The 19,050-nt window shown below is 43.8% G+C and overlaps 1 protein-coding gene across 6 annotated transcripts in view; it reads right to left on the bottom strand.

Annotated features, from left to right (window-relative positions):
* The window catches only part of MTCL1 (microtubule crosslinking factor 1), a 106,389-nt gene that overhangs the window by 42,594 nt on the left and 44,745 nt on the right, over window positions 1-19,050 (bottom strand). For all 6 annotated transcript variants that reach the window (XM_072327722.1, XM_072327726.1, XM_072327728.1 and 3 more), the window contains exons 4-5: window positions 7,439-7,498; window positions 345-1,670 (exon numbers count right to left, since the gene is read on the bottom strand). In XM_072327722.1, coding sequence (XP_072183823.1) covers window positions 345-1,670; window positions 7,439-7,498 — 1,386 coding nt within the window. The remainder of the gene's footprint in view (window positions 1-344; window positions 1,671-7,438; window positions 7,499-19,050) is intronic.

Raw genomic sequence — 19,050 nt, 5'->3', positions numbered from 1 at the left:
ATTTTTTTTTTTTTTTAATTAATCTCCTCATTCACAAGGAAACACTGCTGTTACAGACAAAAAGAACACAGACCTCCATAGCACCAGTGGATTAGCCTTTTTTTTTTCTTTTTTTAATTATTATTTTTTGCCATGAGGAACCGCCTCTAAATCAAGAGTTGTGCAAACAAACAAAAGGAAAAAAAAAAACCTATAAAAGTGTCCGTTTAACATTACACGCTCTAATATATTGCAGGTCTGAAATCATAACAAAGCAGCTGTGAGGAAAATTAGCTCTGGGGTAGCAATGCCAGCAAGAAAGAGAAACAATAAATAGAAAGAAGGCAAACAAGGGGTTGGCCTACCTGGAAGTCTGTGATTAACTCCTTCCCCAGGTTACCAATGGGAGAGTCTCGTGACATGGACGTCATCGTGGACAGGAAACTGGAAGACTCTGTGAGATGTGGAAGAGGTGAAAGGTCCTCCATCTGCTCCTTAAGGCCCTCCCCTATGTGATCAACCTTCTCCAGGAAGGTCTGCAGCTCTTTGCGGAAAGATTTCATCCTGGCGTTGATGGTGTCCAGAAGCTCCGGTTCATGCTTATCTTCTCCCTTCCCCTCATCACTTCTGAAATCCTGCTCAGTGGATGGGCTGCTGGTTATATGCACCTTCGCATCATAAATCAAGCTGTCTGTGTCAGTGATAAGACGATCTACGGTCCTTTCGAGGCGCTCAGCCTCACGTTTGATGTTAATTAAAGACTCGGTGTCCTCTTTTGCTCGCATGAGGTCAGTGGAGCACAGGTCACTGACTTCTGACGGCTTCCCACTCCCAAAACCTGATGTCTTCTCATAAATCTCCTCGGAGTCACTCTCGCCCCCAATCGGCCCCTCTCTCTTTGGCTGGAGTGGGCGACCTTCTTCGCCGTCGTTCTCCTTCTTCCCTGCATCGCTGTCAGCATCACTGTCCCTGGGGCTGGAAGTGCGCAGGCCCAGGTGGGAGGCAAGGTCGTACCGCTGCACGTTGGACATCAGGACCCTGTTCTCGTACTGCAGCTTCATCACTTTCCCGCTCAGCTCGTTGATCTGCAGCCTGGCAGACTTCAGCTCCTCCTGCAATGGCCCACCGCACTTGGATGCTGCATCCTCCAGCCAGCCCGGCTCCTGGCCTGGCTCAAACTTGAATTTGTTCAGCTCGTTGGTTAGCTGTTTGTTGTGATCCTCGATTTCAGAGATTGACCGCCTCAGCAGTTCTGCTTCCTCTTCCACAAACTGCAGGTGTCGGCGCAGCTCCGTGGCCGACTCCACAGAGTCGCCGTAGGGTGAGGTAGGAATGCTTGAAATGTGGTCCCTGCTGAGACACTCTTTCTCATACTGGCACCTCATATCCTCCATCTCAGCTTTTATCCCCCTGTTCTCCACCTCCAGTTCCACTATTTTCCTGCCCAGTATGTTGGCCTCCTCCTCCACCAGCTTCAGCCGAAGCTTCAGCTCAGCCTCTCTGGTACTGGGAGGGCCCCCAGCCTCTCCTGTAGGTAGAGGACTGTCCACATCTCCATAGATGGACTTGTATTTCTGGAGCTCCTGCTCCAGCTCATCCTTCTCTCTCCCCAGCTTGGCCATCTTCTTACGCATCAGTGCTGCTTCCTCTTTGGCAAACTGAAGCTGACACTTCAAATCAGCGCTGTCCTCCTGCCAAGAACAAGCCCCCCACCAAAACACTGTTAGAAGAGAAGCACAAGCAGTTGCTCGCTTTCCAAAATCTTCCCCTTGCAACCCTCTGAGCCATGTCTACTAGGAAGGCAAACAATACAGAGACAGTGCCACACAGACCACACAGCTGACACGTTTCATGGCTTGGTCCTGGTTGAACTTGCAAAGCAGTTTGACCAGAGTTAAATAGAGAAATAAAAATCAGGTGCCAGTGTTCAGTGATGCAGGAGTGTCAGTGCAAAGGTGCTCAGTGGTGTTCAGTTCTCAGATACTGAGCAAATTTTGTGGAAAATGAGAATGACTACATTGAAAAGGTGCAGTGATTTGTTGGCACTTTCTGTTCCATTTATTTTTCATGCTACATTTGCTCACTTTTAGCATCATGAAATTAAGATTACTCCAACAAATTTCCTTGTCATAATCCCAAACTTTGGGCTTCTTCAGCTTGTGAAGCACAAAAACGTACTAAGCTGCACAGATGCCCTGCAAAGTGAAGAAGCACTTCACTGTGTTCTTTAACTGGATCTCTCAACACTGTGAAACAGATGGAGTACCTAGCTCCCTTTAAGCATAGGAATCACTACTGTTGTCACTGCTGTTGTTATTATTAAGACGGAACAGCATGTGAGCACTCTTCCTGCTACAGACAACTGCTCACAAGGGAAAACACAAGGAAAAAAAAGAAAAAAGAAAAAATCATTAAACCAGTTACATTCAAACCCATCCCATGTGAAAACCTGCATTATTTTCTGGAAGCACCAGAGTATTAAATAAGATTTTGTTTATTTATTTATTTGGAGTTGGGCATTTTAAAGCCCTACACATCACTCTGATGAAAACTCTGATTGTGCTGAAATAAGAGATGAGGGTAAGTAAATTCTAAGCCGATGAACAATTTCTTTGCCTGAATCACTTTCATGAATTGTCATGGAGATACAGGCACTTGGCCTAGTAAGAGACACATTTATCAGCATTAGCAGCATAATGGAAGGCAGGCTTTGAAAGATGATCTCTGGAGACAGCAGATTTCATCATTATTGTTGGGCTATGTGGACATATGTGCAATTATCTGTGGAAACTTCGATTCAGTCTCTGTGCCACTGTTGTCTTTCACAATCACCATTTTGTTACAATTCCCAATAATAGCAACCAAATCCAGAAGATTACATGACTGATGTTAATTGTTCACCCAGATCAGCCTATTAGAAGCAAAAAATTACAAAACTCATTATGGCTCAGCAATCTGAGGAAATGGTTTAATTTCTAAAGTACACAGTCCTTGCACATTGGTAATGGTGTCTTTTATGTTACCTAGATTAATTTCTCCTCATCCTATTTAAGTATATAGTAATTATGAATGATGCCATAATTTCAGCTGTTAATACTGTGTCTGTTAATACAGACACAGAAGTAATCAATTGTATATTTCTAATTTCATCAACTTTCCTACTTCGTGTGAAACTTCAAGCTTCACGTGACTTTAAAATACTAAATAGTAAAAAAAAATATATGCTAATGCCATCATATGGTTAAGCAATAGCCACAGTTTCTATCAATACACAGTTTTCAGTGGTAAGCAGGAGCCTGCTTATCAGAAAGCTGCCATCAGTTGACTAACTAAAACTCTGTCGTGTTTCTGGCACCAGTAATGTGAGTTCTATACAACTGAAAGCAAGATGCATATAACTAACTACAAGTACAGTCCAGGAGATGGGTGGTTTTTTTCCATTCTGTCTTCTCAAATATACACATCTCCTTTCCATACTGACATACACGTGCAAACAGCTTTTCTCTTGATGAGTCTGAATTGCAAATTAAGTATCCCATAAAAGATTACAAGGAAAAGTACATACAGAGCAGTGCTGTAAAACAGCACTCGAATATTTCCTTACTTATCTGTTAAAAGCTTGGAAATAATTGCATCTGGCATTTTCCTTACTCCGTGATTCAGTGTACTTCTTCATGCTTGCTGTCCAACATTGGCTGCAGGAGCCCAGCAGCCATTGCCACCACCTACAGCAGCTGCACCGATGCCCAAGGTGAAGAGCAGCCCATGTGCACATCATACCCAGGGCTCTGAGCAGTACAGGCAGCTCCTCCAGGAGCTTCTCCTGGCTGGATTGCAAACAGTACCAATAGCACTCACTGTCTCATACTTGACACAACGCACTGTGCATTCTGAAGCTTTTGATGCGAAGGGAAGAGCTTCAGTGGATTTGGGATCAGGCCCATTGCTGCAGCACAGCCCAACCTCAAGGCTTTCATGGGAGGTAGCATGTTATCATAGCAGGACCAAAACAGTTATAAGTATTCTTCTAATGACATTATTTTATTGCTAGGTTTTGTCTGTGGGAAAAATGAATATCACATTTGTCATTTTCTTTTCTTTCTTTTCTTTCTTAAGAGCTGAAACAAACAATCTATTTTTCATTATACAAACACAAGCCTCACACTGAACAACAGAGCTGATGGATGTTAATCACACCTACTAAATATGGATCCCATCTGGAAAGGTGAGAAAGCTCTAGATCTTCCACATTTCTCAACTAGGGAATGTGACTACTGAAAATCCCATTCCCCAGACAGCTTTTTTCCAAAGGAAAAGAATGGCCAGGAGAGATTATCAGCGAGATCTAAACATGCCAGAAAGGTAGGACCCCAACCTTCATGCATCTGTCCCTCTGAAACTTTGTGTACAGAAATATCAGCGATTTCTTGATCAGTTGAAACCAAATGGAAGGAGCGAGAGGGCAAGGCACCCACACAGGCAGGTAGAGTTTTGAAATATAAGGCAAACTACAGTGAAGCCAAATCACAGAAATTACTAACAGCTTGTTACTAGCGAAAAACAAATACAACAAAAGTAAAAGGTATGATTAAAATATAAAAAGGAGAAGATAGTCTTTCCATCATTCTGAAGGAACAAGAGGTTTCAGTCCCAGCCTGAATGTATTTCTCTATTTCACATCCAGCATGTGGACACCTTCCTGAAAAGGTGCATGTAGGGCAGACTGCTTTGAAAAAAAAAAGGACAAATGACAATGCAAAAATGTAGAGTCATTAATGGTGCTCATCATTGGCCTTAAGGACTTTGAAGGATAAATGGGAATTGATGATTACTGATTGTGCATATTTGCATACTATAGCACCACACCTCTGTACAGCACTACAGAGAGATGTTAATGAAAAAAAATAAGGCAAAAGGAGAAAGCCCATATGTGTCCCTAAAGAGTCTGCAGTCTAATTTAGGCAAATGGAGAGCGTGGAGATAAAGAAATGAAACTTAAATAAAAAAAAAAAAAAAAAAGAACTTAAATTCATTATGCAATGTAAATGATGTGATGAGAACAAGGAGCTGATCAAAAACTCCCAAACATGATATTTCTTTTCTGGCAAGAAGACACAAAGAAAGATAGAGACCAACACCATCTCCTCTACCACCACCGGCTCACAGGAGCTGCCAGGCAGAAGATGGGGAAGCGTGTCGGGGTTGTGGGCCCGACAACAGGGCAGTACAACCAGCACCCAAGCACCTGGTGAGCACCAGACTCCTACCTTGCGCTGGAGAACCACTTTTCTCTGTGTTTTGCCTGGTGCCTGGTACTTCCCAGGAAGCTCCACTTTGCAATTCTGCTGAATAAAAACTTTTTTCTTCAGTACTGCTAGAGGCAGGTAAGCACACCTAACAACTCTGCTTTTACATGACTTCTAGACAATCAGTTTAATACTTATTTAAGCTGTGCCCCGCTGTGGATGTGATGTTGCCACTTATTTTCATGATGAGCTCCCAGTAACTAATAATACCAGATCTGCTCCACGTTATACATATCTGTAGGCATGCAGGTGCACAGATTTACACAATCCAAGTCTGCAGCTGCTTTTCAGTCACAAAGTATGTTGCAGGGACAAAGAAAAAAACAATAAGGTTCATACTGTGGGCTTAAGTAAGCCAAGCCTTCATCTCCAAAGCTGTTTTGCGTCCAGCCTAAGGTATCTCAGTTGAAGTGTGTGAAACTATTTTAGCTATTTAGGGTGGCTACCCTTGAAGAGCAGTGCTGCGAACCTGCCTGGCTGTGTCTGCACTTACCCCTCTGAGCCATGCCCCAGGACCCAGAGGCTGTTGGACCAGGTTGGGCACTTGGCACGGTGTGCTCTGGTTTCAAACAGCACAGTCCTCTGTACCGATATGCGGGTTTGCAGACTGCTCTGGGTAATGCCCTAGAGCTGGGAGATGGCAAGGACATGCCTCAGTTGGATAGAACGTGTCAATATAAAGATTCTTTCTCCATCTTTATTGCCCTGAAGAATTGCTGGAGAAAAAAATGGCTACCTTGTACAGTGCTATCACAGTGGTTCGCATTTTCAAATGCAAATCCTTTGCTTGCATGATGTACACACCCATGTGCATACAGTGTAAAGTCTTTTTCCTTGGGTGGTTTCCGGGATCATGTTGTCACACTGTGAGTGGTGCAGAGCTGACTCTGGGTTACTCCGTTAATTTTGTGAAGCCCTTTATAAGGCTTTCAGAGACAAACTACAGCTGCTCCTGTGCTCCAGTGTCTGGATTTGGGCAGAGGAAGGAAGCACACAAATTCATTCTCTCTGCACTCTTCTGTATTTCCAGGAATGAGGGAAGGAAGGAAAGAGGGAAGGAAGGACATACCCTCCCACATACCCCAAATGACTCAACCATGACTTCATTTGTAATTTCCGAGTGTGTGCGCACATATATATCTTGTACATGTATCTTACAGACATGCAGGATAACAAATTTCTTCTGACCTCACTGATGTCTTAACTCCCTGTAACAGGAGATGCAGGAAGAAAGCCCATTTCCCCATTTTGAGGTTCAATTAAGCTGTATTTGCACTCATTCCACAGGGATGCTAGCTCTGCTTTACCCCACAGGCGGAGGCTGCAGTTCCTGGACTGCCCACCCTACCTCTTCAGTTGTGCATGGAGCCCATTTCAAGTGCAGCATGTTCTAATTTATTACAGCTATTATTACAAATCAATGGGATTTTAAGGCTCCATTGGCTCCAAGGAAAACCATACGTCTCGGTTTTGTGCACTGAGCCTGCCAAAGGGGCAGCAGGGGAGGCTCAACCTTTCTCTAGTGAAGATAATGATGCCACTCTTGGCTCCCTCTGCAGCGAGGGGAAATGCTATCCGCATCCCTCTGTCTATAAACAGTAACCGTATGGCTGCTGGGAAAAGCTTCAACTCCCACTGTCAGCACAAAAAGCAAAGGAAACATGGCTCTGAGGAGGACCAGCCCAGGGGACAACAAAAAAAAACAGTGTCCGGATGCAGATAAAGGGTCCAACTCAGGCTCTGTCCTTTACCTGAGCTAGGGGCAGCAGTAATCTTGAACAGTTGCTGCCATCTGAGGACCGTGCTGTCTGCCAAGCCACTCCTCAATGCAACAACTTCGGCACCGTGTATAAATTTAGCTGTTCCCTAAGCTGCGATCCAATTACTGTTTGAAGCAAAGTGATTTTCTCTTCCTGTAGGAAACCTTCGGCCTGGCTCTGCTGATGAACGTACAGCAAACCCGATCGCTGCATGGTTTCGGGATCGTACTCGTGCCCTAAATTGCTTCTGCATTAACTCTGGGAAGTCTCAGTGGATTAACTAGAGCGCAATTAGGCCTTAATGTGCCTGATGGCCCTGTCAACACCCATAAAAAGAAATGTTGAGTTTATCACGTGATTTAGATCCAAATTGCACATTCTGGAAAACCTTACCTGGGTAAATGCTTTTTTTTCTTTGTGCATTTCTCTGCTGCCTCTTCTCTTCAGGGAACTCTGAAATAAAGCATTTCTGGGTTACTGATAAGCCAAGCACTGACTTAGCAAGTTTGACGGAGCCCACCACCATAAAACTAATTGAGGGGAAAGCAGGGATATTCTCCTGAGCAGATGGGGGTTTCATTTTTGGTATTAATCACTAAGAAAACAAGATTATCAGGGCCTTGTCAGCAGGTTTTCCAATGCACAAAATTTTCCAGACACACAAAAAAAGAAAGGAATAAAATCAGTTAAAAGTTCACAGAGGCGAGAAAACCTCTTTTTCTTCTCCTCTGGACCACCACAATTCTTGGCAAAACTTTCTTTTGGTATGAAGCAATGATTTATGTTTGATTAATCCAGGGCAGAAGTCCAAGAATGTTACTCAAAGTGGATGTGAAACACATTGTGGAAACCTTAGAGGAAAGCAAAGAGTCACGCATGTTTAAGCTATGCGGCATAATGTTGCTAGTTAGTCCTTGCTTGCAAATACACAAGGAACCCAGATAAAACCAGGTGGGAGAAAAAAACACCTATTCTGCAGGTATTTCTGAATTTATTATGCAAGTTAGATTTGATTGCCATTTCAAATCTTTGCATTGCTTTATAAACATTTTTTTTAAGACAAAGTTTATGTTTAAAACATGGGAACCATGTCCTCACACCTGCTTGGCTCATGAAACCTCTAACCTCCAAAGCACGGCTCTTCTCAGGAGGGGTAGGTGGAGCTCAGCCACGTTACTGGTGTTTCACTAACCTTGCCAACCTTATGTTTCAGGACCAAGTTCAAACTTCTATAAGAAAAATCTATTTAGAAACTGCAAAAAATTGACTTTGTCATTTGAAGTATGTCAATATCACAGTAGGACAATAGAGGTTAGGCAAGAAAGCAGAAAGCTGGAAACCATAAACTTGACTGATTCAAAGCTGGCTACATCGCTTTGCTAATGCCCAGAGTTTGAGCTTCTCTGGAACCTGCTCCATGTGCATGGGAGATGCAAATAAGGGCTCTTTGGCTTGCAGTGTGTCTCCTTCAGCTAGTTCAAGGTCCCTTCATTAGAGGCCTATGCCTCTGTTTCTAACATGACCTTCAGTAGCTTGAAACACCTTTGTGATCAGAAAATGCTCTGCTTGCTTGTCCTTCCAACAAGCAGCACAGAAGGCTTTGACATAGCTAAAGAGAAAATAGGATTCTTTCAATCAGTAAAGGCAGTGAAGGCTTGAAGGATGATGTTCCCAAACAAACAACCCAACACAGTCCACTGACTACTTCCATTTATGTTCACTCTACAAGGGGCAACTCTGAGGTGAACCTTTTGGCTGTCACGAGCTTGCTCACACCAGTGCAGCTCCAGTATCCAAGGGCCAGAACACAACTCCATACCCAGTGTTAATCCAGGGCTGCACTGCACGTTTTTGGGATGTATTTGGAGTTTACAGGTGCATAAGTGAGGATGCAGAATGAGCTGCCCAGAGAAGCTGTGGTGCCCCATCCCTGGAGGCGCTCAAGGCCTGGTTGGATGGGGCCCTGGGCAGCTGAACTGTTGGGGGGCAGCCCTGCTCATGGCACGGGGTGGGACTGGGTGGGCTTTGAGGTCCCTTCCAACTCAAAATATTCTGTAATTCTATGATTCTACTCCAGAGCTCAGCTAGGCTCACTGCAAGGTCTGCAAAACAGAAGCCCAGCAAAGAGGAAGAAGAAGGAGGGAGAAGCATCTTGCTAATTAGTTAAGGTACATCTTATGCCTGTCATCGGCTGACTGAGGATATGGCGTAAGCTCGGGAACACACACTGTGCAAATGCAAGCAAAAGCTTTTCGTGGCCTTGTGGCTTCTGACTGTTATGCTACGCAGCTACTACAAATTATCATTATGGCATGCTAAGACAAATCTCTCCTTCTGCTCTTTGTTATACACAGTTAAGTAGTTAAAGCCCATTCATATGCAGCACCATATGCCCAAGACATATTACAGTTTGGTTTTGCTAATCTGCTCTCTACTTTAATCTCATGAAGTCCTATAACTAATGAAGCTGTGTTAGAGAAATGTTCTTTTTTTGTTTTGTTTTTTTAAATAGATACTGAAACAGTTTAAGAAAAAAAGACCTTAAACACTACAAACATATGAAAACCTGCTACACAAGCTTAGCCAGGTTAAACAGTTACTGCTTTTCCTTTTTCTATTTTCAGCATGGCATTATTGTGAAAACAGAGATGTAACTGCAAGCAGCTGCCAGCCATGGTGCCTGCTTCAGCCCCCAGGGCAGGTCAATGTGGCTGAAAAGCCATGGGGACAGCCTTACTCTTGTACCCATTGCTCTTTGTGACTTCAGGCAAGAGTAGCATAAGCAGGAAGCAAGAGAATACTGTCTGGTTGCTGCATTCAGTTTGTAAGCTCTTGGAGTCAGAAATGAATTTGTTCAGAGGCCTCTGTTCACAGGAACCAACAATGCTGGAGGTGCAAAACCTTGTGTTGGATCCTAGAAACGTCCTGTTCCAACCAAAGCGAAGAGCTGTGGCTGGAAACATCCAAGCTGAGAAGCTGGATGGGTTGTGATGTACAATGGGCAGTAATGGAACCTCTGCTTGGTTGTAAGGAGTAATACTTGGAAAGTAAGGGGAAGGGAAGTAAAATTTAGATAGGAGAACTGGACTGCATGGCAAGAAACAGGTAGGTAGCAACCTGGCCTTGGGAGCTTCACTCCTCACTGTACAAAATGAATTTCACAGATCCAGAGTAACAAGCTTTTAACATCATGCCATAGACGGGACCTCACCTCAAGCATTTTCACACCAATCTGCTGGATTTGCATGAAAACCTTCTGATCAGTCTGGATTGGAAGAATGCTTTGTATTTCTAGCATGCAGGGACTCAACTCTAGCTTGTATTAGAGCATGCATGCCATACCTATCTCTGTGGGCTTCCAGGGGGCAGGGAGAACTACTTCAACTGTCAGTGCAGGATTACAAACATAGGAGGGTGGCCATGAGGGACTACTCAGACCAAAGTCCCCTAAACACTGTGTGAGAGCAATTAAAGGTCTCCAATGCGATGCTGTGAGTCTCAGCTGCATGTGTACACAAAACACCAACCTACAATGCTGACATTTCTGTAGGATTGAGGGCAGAAAAAAGAAATATAGGTGGAACACACTATGAGCCCAAGTGATATAAAATAGTGCAATAAAGGAGCATTTCTCTTTGAAGTGCAGGAAATCAGCACCAGAAGCTGATATGAGTTAACGCTGGAAGGAACATTTCTATGCTACTTTTTATACTCAAGAGACTAACCAGAGCTGGCTGTCTACCAAAATGTCTCTCCATGATGGTTAAACAAGACTTTATTAGTCATTTGGATAACACAGTCTCTCAGGAAAGAGGTTATTCAATGGAAATTTTCTACCACCACAGTTTCACTGCAGTTTGATTTTCACAACACCTCATAGCTACTAAGGAGATTTAATACACAGGGTTAAGAAATAGCCTGTTGTTTTAGAAGTTAAACTTTCCTATAAGATCATTGGATGTAGTGACTGCAGTACTAAATGCAGGAAGAGATACAATTATTTGCACTTCTCCTAGGAGCCTTGAGAGAACAGGAAGAGATGATTTATATCTTTCGGCACAGATCCAGGAAGTGTTGCAAACAGAGCAATGGGAGCAAGAATGGAGAGAGAAACTGTCCATGCGGGGAACAGCAAGCAGTAAGTCAATGGACTTAAATTAGAGGTTCAGCAGGATGATGGGATAAGGTGTGAGTTAACAGAAATCACAAATGTAGCACATGATATATACTACTCTGAGTTATAATACTGAGCCAGGATGTTGGAAGGCTGGGAATAGAGCTCTGGACAGGAGGCAGTAAAGAAGGACTTGGAAAAAAGAAGAGAGAATCAAGACCTACTTGGAGCTGTCAGTCTGTCATTTTATTCACTGCTATTAAAAGGAGTGAGGCATTTTGGGTGCAGTCTGGCATCAGCAGGCAGATGCTATCGTGTGTGCATCAAACTGAACCTGCAAAATCAAGTAGTCAGCCACCGAAGTGACAATGTCTGCAACTTAAAAACAGAGAGGCTGCCTTGGAAATTCTGGCCCTGAAGGCAATTTCTGTCACTGTGATGTGTGAGGAATTATGCACGAGCATCACGGTGGTTTATGAGTTGTATAAATAATGTTCTCTGCACAGCGATGGCTTGCTACCAATTGCTTTGAAATGGATTATCACAGATTTCATTTGCATTTATTAGAAAGTACTGCCAGTGAGAGATCTCTAAAAAAGCCTCTATGAGCGACCAAACGCACTAGCTCTAAATGCCCCAGTAGCTTATGCAGGCTGCTTTCAATTGACTGGTTTCCGTAAGGTAAAATCTCCAGAGCTGCACATTGGCATTTCCCAGTGAGAGCCACTTCTGGTTAGATGCTGAGCCTCCTTGGGTCCAGCAGTGAGCAAAACACTCAGCATCACAGCACATGGTTGACTCTAAAACCCCATCATTCCACTGACCCCGTTGCAGCAGTGGTCTAGCTCAAGGCAACGCTGTTCAGCAGGAATGTGAATTAGGAGAAAACCAGTTTCAATTCCAACAGGCAGTCATAAGGGGGATATATTCCCAAGTGATGTGAAGCAGTGTTCGTTAACTGCAACACTAATCACTGCTTGGGAATGACTCACCACTGGTGTTATCTGGGCACTGTGCCAGACTACATGGAAAGGTTACTGAAGGATGACAAAACCCTTCTCCAGAAACCCCCATCCAGCTCTCCTGGCCACTGCAGACAGCTTCATGTTTTTGGCAGTTTCTCACTTTCCAGCCTGGCATTCACGGGTACAAGATTCCCCTCTATCTCACTGCTTCGGAGCTACCCTGCTCTTGCTCATTTTGGTAGATAAAGACAAAAACTGTGCAGAGAACTGACACTCTCAAAGCATCTGAAATTTTGTTCTCCCGCCATCCCGTACTTCAGTATTACACTGGTCACTCAGTGAGGGTATGGCGGCAGATCTTCCATATGGACTTTCATATATATCTATGGGATGGCTACCGGAATGGGAAAACACAATGAAATCCTAATCACTTTTCAATTGCTGTAGGCCCTTGCAAAGGATATCACACCAAGCCGTGATAATAGTGGGTTTGACGCAAGTGATCTATATCTGCATTCATCCCCACGTGTGTTTCATTTACTGGAAACCTCCAAATACTGTGATATCCATCATTCACATGACCTAGCAAAGCAAGTCATGTCTGAAATATCATAAGCATTACAGTTCAGAATAAAAGCCATCCCTTGAGTAAAAAAGCAGCAAAGCAGAGCAGCTTTCAGCACCGGCTTAAATTTCCTTAACCATTGTTTCCACTATTGTGCTAAGCTTATGAATAGGGGGCTTTGGAGAAGACTCTTTCTTTTGCTCCTTTTAGCAGCACACGGTATCAGCTGTCTCCCACGGATTCCTGGTGCCTTCTGCATGTGGACTGATCCCCCAGAGATAGCAGCCAGACCTGTGCTTACAGATAATTTGACACAATTGATCGTGAGGAAGCAGCAGGGCTTTGCTGGCTGCCTGGAGCCCTGTGCTGAGAGGGCAGTGCATGGGTATGGGAAGACAGCCAGGCTGGCTCACAGCAGGCTGCATCTCCTGGTATTTGCTCCATGGGGGCTGACGAGGGGACCTGAATCCAGTTTAGTCATTTCATAGAATCATAGAATCATCTGAGTTGGAAGGGACTCTTAAAGGTCATCTACTCCAATTTCTTTGCAATGAACAGGGACACCTACAGCTACATCAGGTTGCTCAGAGCCCTGGACAGACCGACTTATCAGCAGGATTGCTACATGTTAATCATTATAAGAATAATTAGTGAACAGTTACAGCACAGTGATGTAATAGTTGTAACTAACACAATAACTGAAATGCCACAACAGAAAGGTAACATCCCAAATTCTGACTGGTATATTGCTGTCTGATGCACTACTGCTTCCCCTGTGCCAGCTGAACCGCAGCCACTGAGCATCATCCCACAAATGAACCACGTCAGCTCACACCCCTTTTGGAAAGATGTCATACAAGAGCTGGGGCATAATCCCAGAGGTATGCACTGTGCTGACACCAACTAGGCCTGCTGGTGTGACAGAGTAGCAGGCAGCTCGTTAAATACACACGCTGCATGCACACAAACATAGCTGTCCCAAAGCTGCCCACCAACACATAATTTGTTCTTTGCCATTAGATTGTACACAGCAATGCAAGTCTGGTGCCTGTAGTTCAGGACAAGCCACAGAACACTGAGGAGATGACATCCCTGACTAAGAAGTGGAGGGGTGCTCTCCCCTCCTGTGTTTCCTGAGAAATGCCTTACAGCTCATGCAGGGACAGATACCTGCTCTCCAAACACTTCAATATAGAGCTCTTCCCTTCCCCATAACTAACACTGCCATGTCACTGATGGTTCCAGGCTTTATATAGGTGTCAGTGCACTGAGAGAAACAAATTGCAGTTTCTCAGTGGTGGAATGAGCAGAGCTGTGCCTTGGATCGTTCTCCTAAAGGAAAGGAAGGGAGCACGGTGAAGCTCCAAGTTCTTACTGGGTCAGAAGGTTAATGCAGAGATTTACAGCACCAGGAGGGGAGAAAACACACAGCTTTAAAATCCCTGTAGTGCCCAGGGCACAGGTGTAAAGAGCAGACTGAATAGAAAGGAAAGAAAAGTTATATTTTTGGAACTCTTAGCAGAGAACAACACACAGAGCTGCACAACACCTGCACTTTCTATACTAATTTATTGACACTATGGGATTGTTTATCTCACTGGGGATGGAAAAAAATTTATTCCATGAGTAGACGGTTATAAGTACAACTATATTCAGTCACCCTTGGATTAGAGCAACTTGCTGTTTCTATGAAGTATTAAACAAAATGCTAAAGAAGTAGAGAGATTAAAGGCCAAATGAGATGATGTCCAGTGAACGTGTCCCAGATAGCCTTTGTAATCCTCAGTCACTCATCAATTCTTTCACCATTTTAAAGACACCGCACTCTAACAAAAGGTTTCTATTTTCCATCTAGATGGTAAATTCACACTCATAGTAGTGTGAATAGTTGGTGACATTTTTGACCCTCAGGTAACTGCTAACTGTAACATACATTCCTATAATGCACATAGCAGTTTACTGACAGGTGATGTGTCACCCCAAAGACATACATATCTGTCAAGCTATGGGAGTCATAGTTCAAACACAAGTAAAGTTAGTTCTCAAAACAATGAGCAAGGCCACCAATATACAAATAAAACTCAAGCCAGAGTTACTATCACAAGAGAAGAGTGCTAGGCTACCTAGGATTCATCTGGAAATGGCCTGTAGGCAAATAAATTATTAATTAGGAGAGACAATATGAAATCCTCATTTCCTCGGTAAAACCGGCCTACATAATTGTGCCAGGAGCAACCCTAAGAATACCAAATGAGAAACTCTGTGTGATTGAACCAAAAAGATGCACTTGGACAGAAGTGTCGTACAAGGGGAGGTTCAGGTTGGGTGTGTATTTGGGAAACTGTCAGGAAGAGTGGTGAGGCAGTGGCACAGGATGCCCAGGGAGGTGGTGGAGTCACCAACCCTGAAGGTGTCCAAGCACAGGGTAGATGTGGCACTGGTGGACATGGTTAGTGGGTGTAGTGGTGATGGGTTGATGGTTGGACTAAATGACCCTAGAGGTCTTTTCTAACCTTAATGATTCCGTGATTCTATGATTCTTAGCATAAGAAGCCCACACAGGAATTCAGAGCATTAAACACAAGAAGTGCACAGAAAAATTATAAAGATGGCCACAGGCGTCACCAGCAAATCATTCCAGTGTAAAGTGTGTTTCTGAGGGCACATGTGTCTAGGCATGCACATAAGCTGCTCCTAACCACTACTCCTGCTCCTGGAGCTGACACAACCAGAGCTAGTTTTTATCAGCTTCTCCTGCTGAAGAAACGCACAGACCCCACCAAAGTACCCCAAGGAGCACAGCATAGCCAGGAGCAGCCCTGGTCCTAGGCAGAAAGTAGCAAAAGATAGCATCAGCATGGTACTAAAAAACTTTGCTTCTCCCATATCCTAACATTTCAACTGACTGTATGTAAGTCCTAGTCATGGTTTACATGGTATTTTTTATCATTAGGATAATAAAGGAAAACCGGTAGCACTTGGTTTTGACGGCTTTCTCTCAAAAGCTATAAAATGATGGTCTTTTCTCTCTACTCTACATACCTGCCATAAAATGTGTCTTTTGCTGAGAATAGGCCCATTTCATCAATGAAATGGAAAATCTCACTCCAGCCATCCAGACAGTGCTGCTGCACACAGAGAATAACATTTTACAAAGTGAGCAGTGATTGCAGCCTTCACAAAGCCCTGATGCCAGCTGCCATGTCCTAAGGCCGCTATCAAGCACCAAAATGTGGAAATTACAGGAAAGAGCAACCTTGCTGCTGCTGTGGGGATGCCATGTTGGATGCTGCCCCAGCACTGCTCAGGGTTACCTTCCTGGTCAGTACTCAGCTGGCAGCAGCAAAGTGACAAAACAGCTGGCTTGTACCATTCTTGTTCAGAGACAGCAGTGAAAAGCAACATTATCCCACATATACTAGGGCAAACCTGCCGTCAAAATCATTGTAGGCTCTGGGTAAGCAGCCAGGCACTGCTCAGTCCCAAGGCACACCCACACCCACATGCTGTGGGGCTCACCAGTGGCAATGCCAGAAAAGCTCTTACTGACCACACCAAATGTCCCAGCCAACATTCAGCTTCCTAGTTTGGTGTCATTATTGTCCTTTTACTTTGCATGTAACAAGAATGAATTTCCAATGCATTTACATGGGAAAACCTGGGAATGTTGTTTGGACTGCTTTCTCATGGTTTGAATTTTGGGTAGTCCTGTGTGGAGCTGGCGTTGGACTCAGAGATCCTCATGGGTCCCTTCCAACTTGGGATACTCTATGATTCTTTATTTATGACTTGTTTTTTTTTGTCCTGTACAACATTACATATCTGTATCATTCTATCACTTGTTGCTATGATTCCAGTAGTGAGTCGCATGCGCCGTGAGTTAAGGAGGTCCTTCATTCCTTTGAAACGATTCAGCAAGGATTCTCTTTGAATACTAAAAGTTTTAGAATAGCCTGAACACTACTGAGACATAAAAAAAAACCCTCACTAACTCTGAATTAGACAATAATAATGATAAACCCAAATAACTTTTATTTCTACGGAACTGACTATGTAATATTCACAGCTCTTCAGGCTTAACAGCTGTGCTGCGTGTCCTGATGCAAGCGGTTCATTGTTAGTCATGCAAGGCTTCCCTTCAGTGGGAGAATCACAGCCCTATTATGGCCAGGACCAATATTTATGCACACTGTCAGATTTCACACGGCCTGTCTGAATGGCATGCCCTCCTCTGGCCCTGCTTTTCTCCTCTTCAGGCGCTTCTTTCTTTCCTCTGCCCTCTGACTTCAATGTTGCTTTTCATAATAAGTGGGAATTTAACCAGGGAGCCTCTCAGCAAACTCGCACATGTTATTTTTCAGTTTTCACAGGGAATCCCAGACACATTCATTAAGACCCCGGGCTGAAACATTTGGTCTCACAATGAACCTGCATGGAAAGACACTTGTGCTGGCAAGAGCTCAAGAGCTGAGCCCAGGGTTAGAGCCGAGGGAATGGAGGAGATCTTTTAAACTTTGCAGTTACTGCAAAGAGTAGCCTGAAAATACTCCAGGCTACCAGCTGATTGCTCTTCTACAAAGCACTTCATAACGCTGATTTGAAAAGCTTTACTCTGAACCAACTTTTATTCCCCCCAGTTTTTCCTTCCAATGCCATTCTCTGTACAAGCCCAGAGAGGCAATCTTCCAGAGAACAGCCATGGCTTTGCTCCCTAAAGCACCAGACAGGGTGCTAGGTGTCCCACCAGGGCAGCACAGAGGGACGGCTGCCCCCAGCACCACAGCTGCACCAACACACTCCCAGCACAGAGCAGTACTGCGGGATGCACTGCACAGTGAGAAACCGCACAGGGTCTAATGCGAGAATAATTTGCAGCAGCAGTGTTTTCCTTTGGGCTGGATTTTAACAATGAATGCAAACGCATATCATAGAAACATAGAATTACTTAGGTTGGAAAAGACCTTAAAGATATCACGTTCAACCACTTTTAGAGGCTTTTATAGGTTGAATCAAGGCTTTGGATTCAAAAGCCTTTTATTTTTTCCCCTCAACCACTGATCATGAAGACAGAATGTGAAAAACAACCCGTCCCTTTCTGAATCAGTATCTCAGCTACAGCTGTGCAATAATGTCACCTAAAGGGTTCCAATCTTTCAAATCATCTCTACGTCTTACATTTTCACTTGGCTATTTCATTCATCTTCAGATGAAATCAGAATAGCCTCAACGCAGAAACCCTGCAGCTTTGGGGTGTTTGTTAGAGGACACCAGCCTGAAAGCATCCTGTCAGATGGCTGCTCCAGATTAGAGACATGCTGGCATTTTCAGCTCTCCTGGCAATTTTTAAGTTTGCAGTTTTGTTTCCTGCTCTAGCTCTCCTATCTGGCAATGTATTATGAGAGGAGATCAGCTCAAATTTCACACCCCATTGAAATCCCTTTGTCCTTTCCCACATGACGTGCTAGCTGCACACTGCAGTGCGCTGAACAAAGGGGGAATAACCAGCAACACAGTGGCCCAGAGCCCACAGTGCTGATGCACATTTGTCCAAGCCATGCAAATTTCACACCACTCTTTGCTTGGGTGTTAATGCATACATGCTTGTATCTTTATGCACAGTTGTAAAAAGTAGCTAAATAAAGAAAAAAAGAGATCGATTTTTCTCTTCTCCTTTGAAATTGGATCAAACAACCCCTAAAATACACAGGCTTTCTTGCACAGCCTTGAAGAGGCTGCACAATCAGCATAGTCTGAGAATCTGGCTTATAAAGGTCACCAGACAGATGGAAAAAGGAAGAAAAATGTCCTGGAACCATCCCCATTTGGGGGAAGGAGAAACAGATTACTTGGGAGATCACGGTCTAGGTCTTGTTATGGCTCTCTTTCCACACCACAGATGGATGACTGAAGCAGTAGGTGCAGACACAGAGCTGGTAAGCAAGAATGCTGAGCTCTGGTTTTACACGAATTTTAATGGAACTGCAGTTTCCCCACATATGTATCTTACAGAATTTTTTGCAAGGATTAAATCTTTGCAAAGACTGAGTCTCTCAATCTGTCTTTGAAAAGGCCTGCATTTTATATGTAAGATAACAGCTATCATTAAGGTCACTTGATTATTCTCCAGTCAATAGAAATCAAAGGACCAGCTGATAGCTATTATATAATTACCCTACACTGCATTTAGGAAAACTTGGATAAAATCTATGCACAATTTGGTGTAAGCTAAAAAACAGACAGGTATTACAAATAAATCTACCTCAGCTGACTTCACAGTTACACAAATAGCAGTCAAAATGTATTCCTCATTTCCCTTTGATGTTCCCACACACTGCAAACACATATGTCATTTCACATTATG

The sequence above is a fragment of the Excalfactoria chinensis genome, chromosome 2 (genome assembly GCF_039878825.1).
Source record: "Excalfactoria chinensis isolate bCotChi1 chromosome 2, bCotChi1.hap2, whole genome shotgun sequence".
NCBI classification, from domain to species: domain Eukaryota; kingdom Metazoa; phylum Chordata; class Aves; order Galliformes; family Phasianidae; genus Excalfactoria; species Excalfactoria chinensis.
This window is presented reverse-complemented; position numbering and strand designations above follow the sequence as displayed.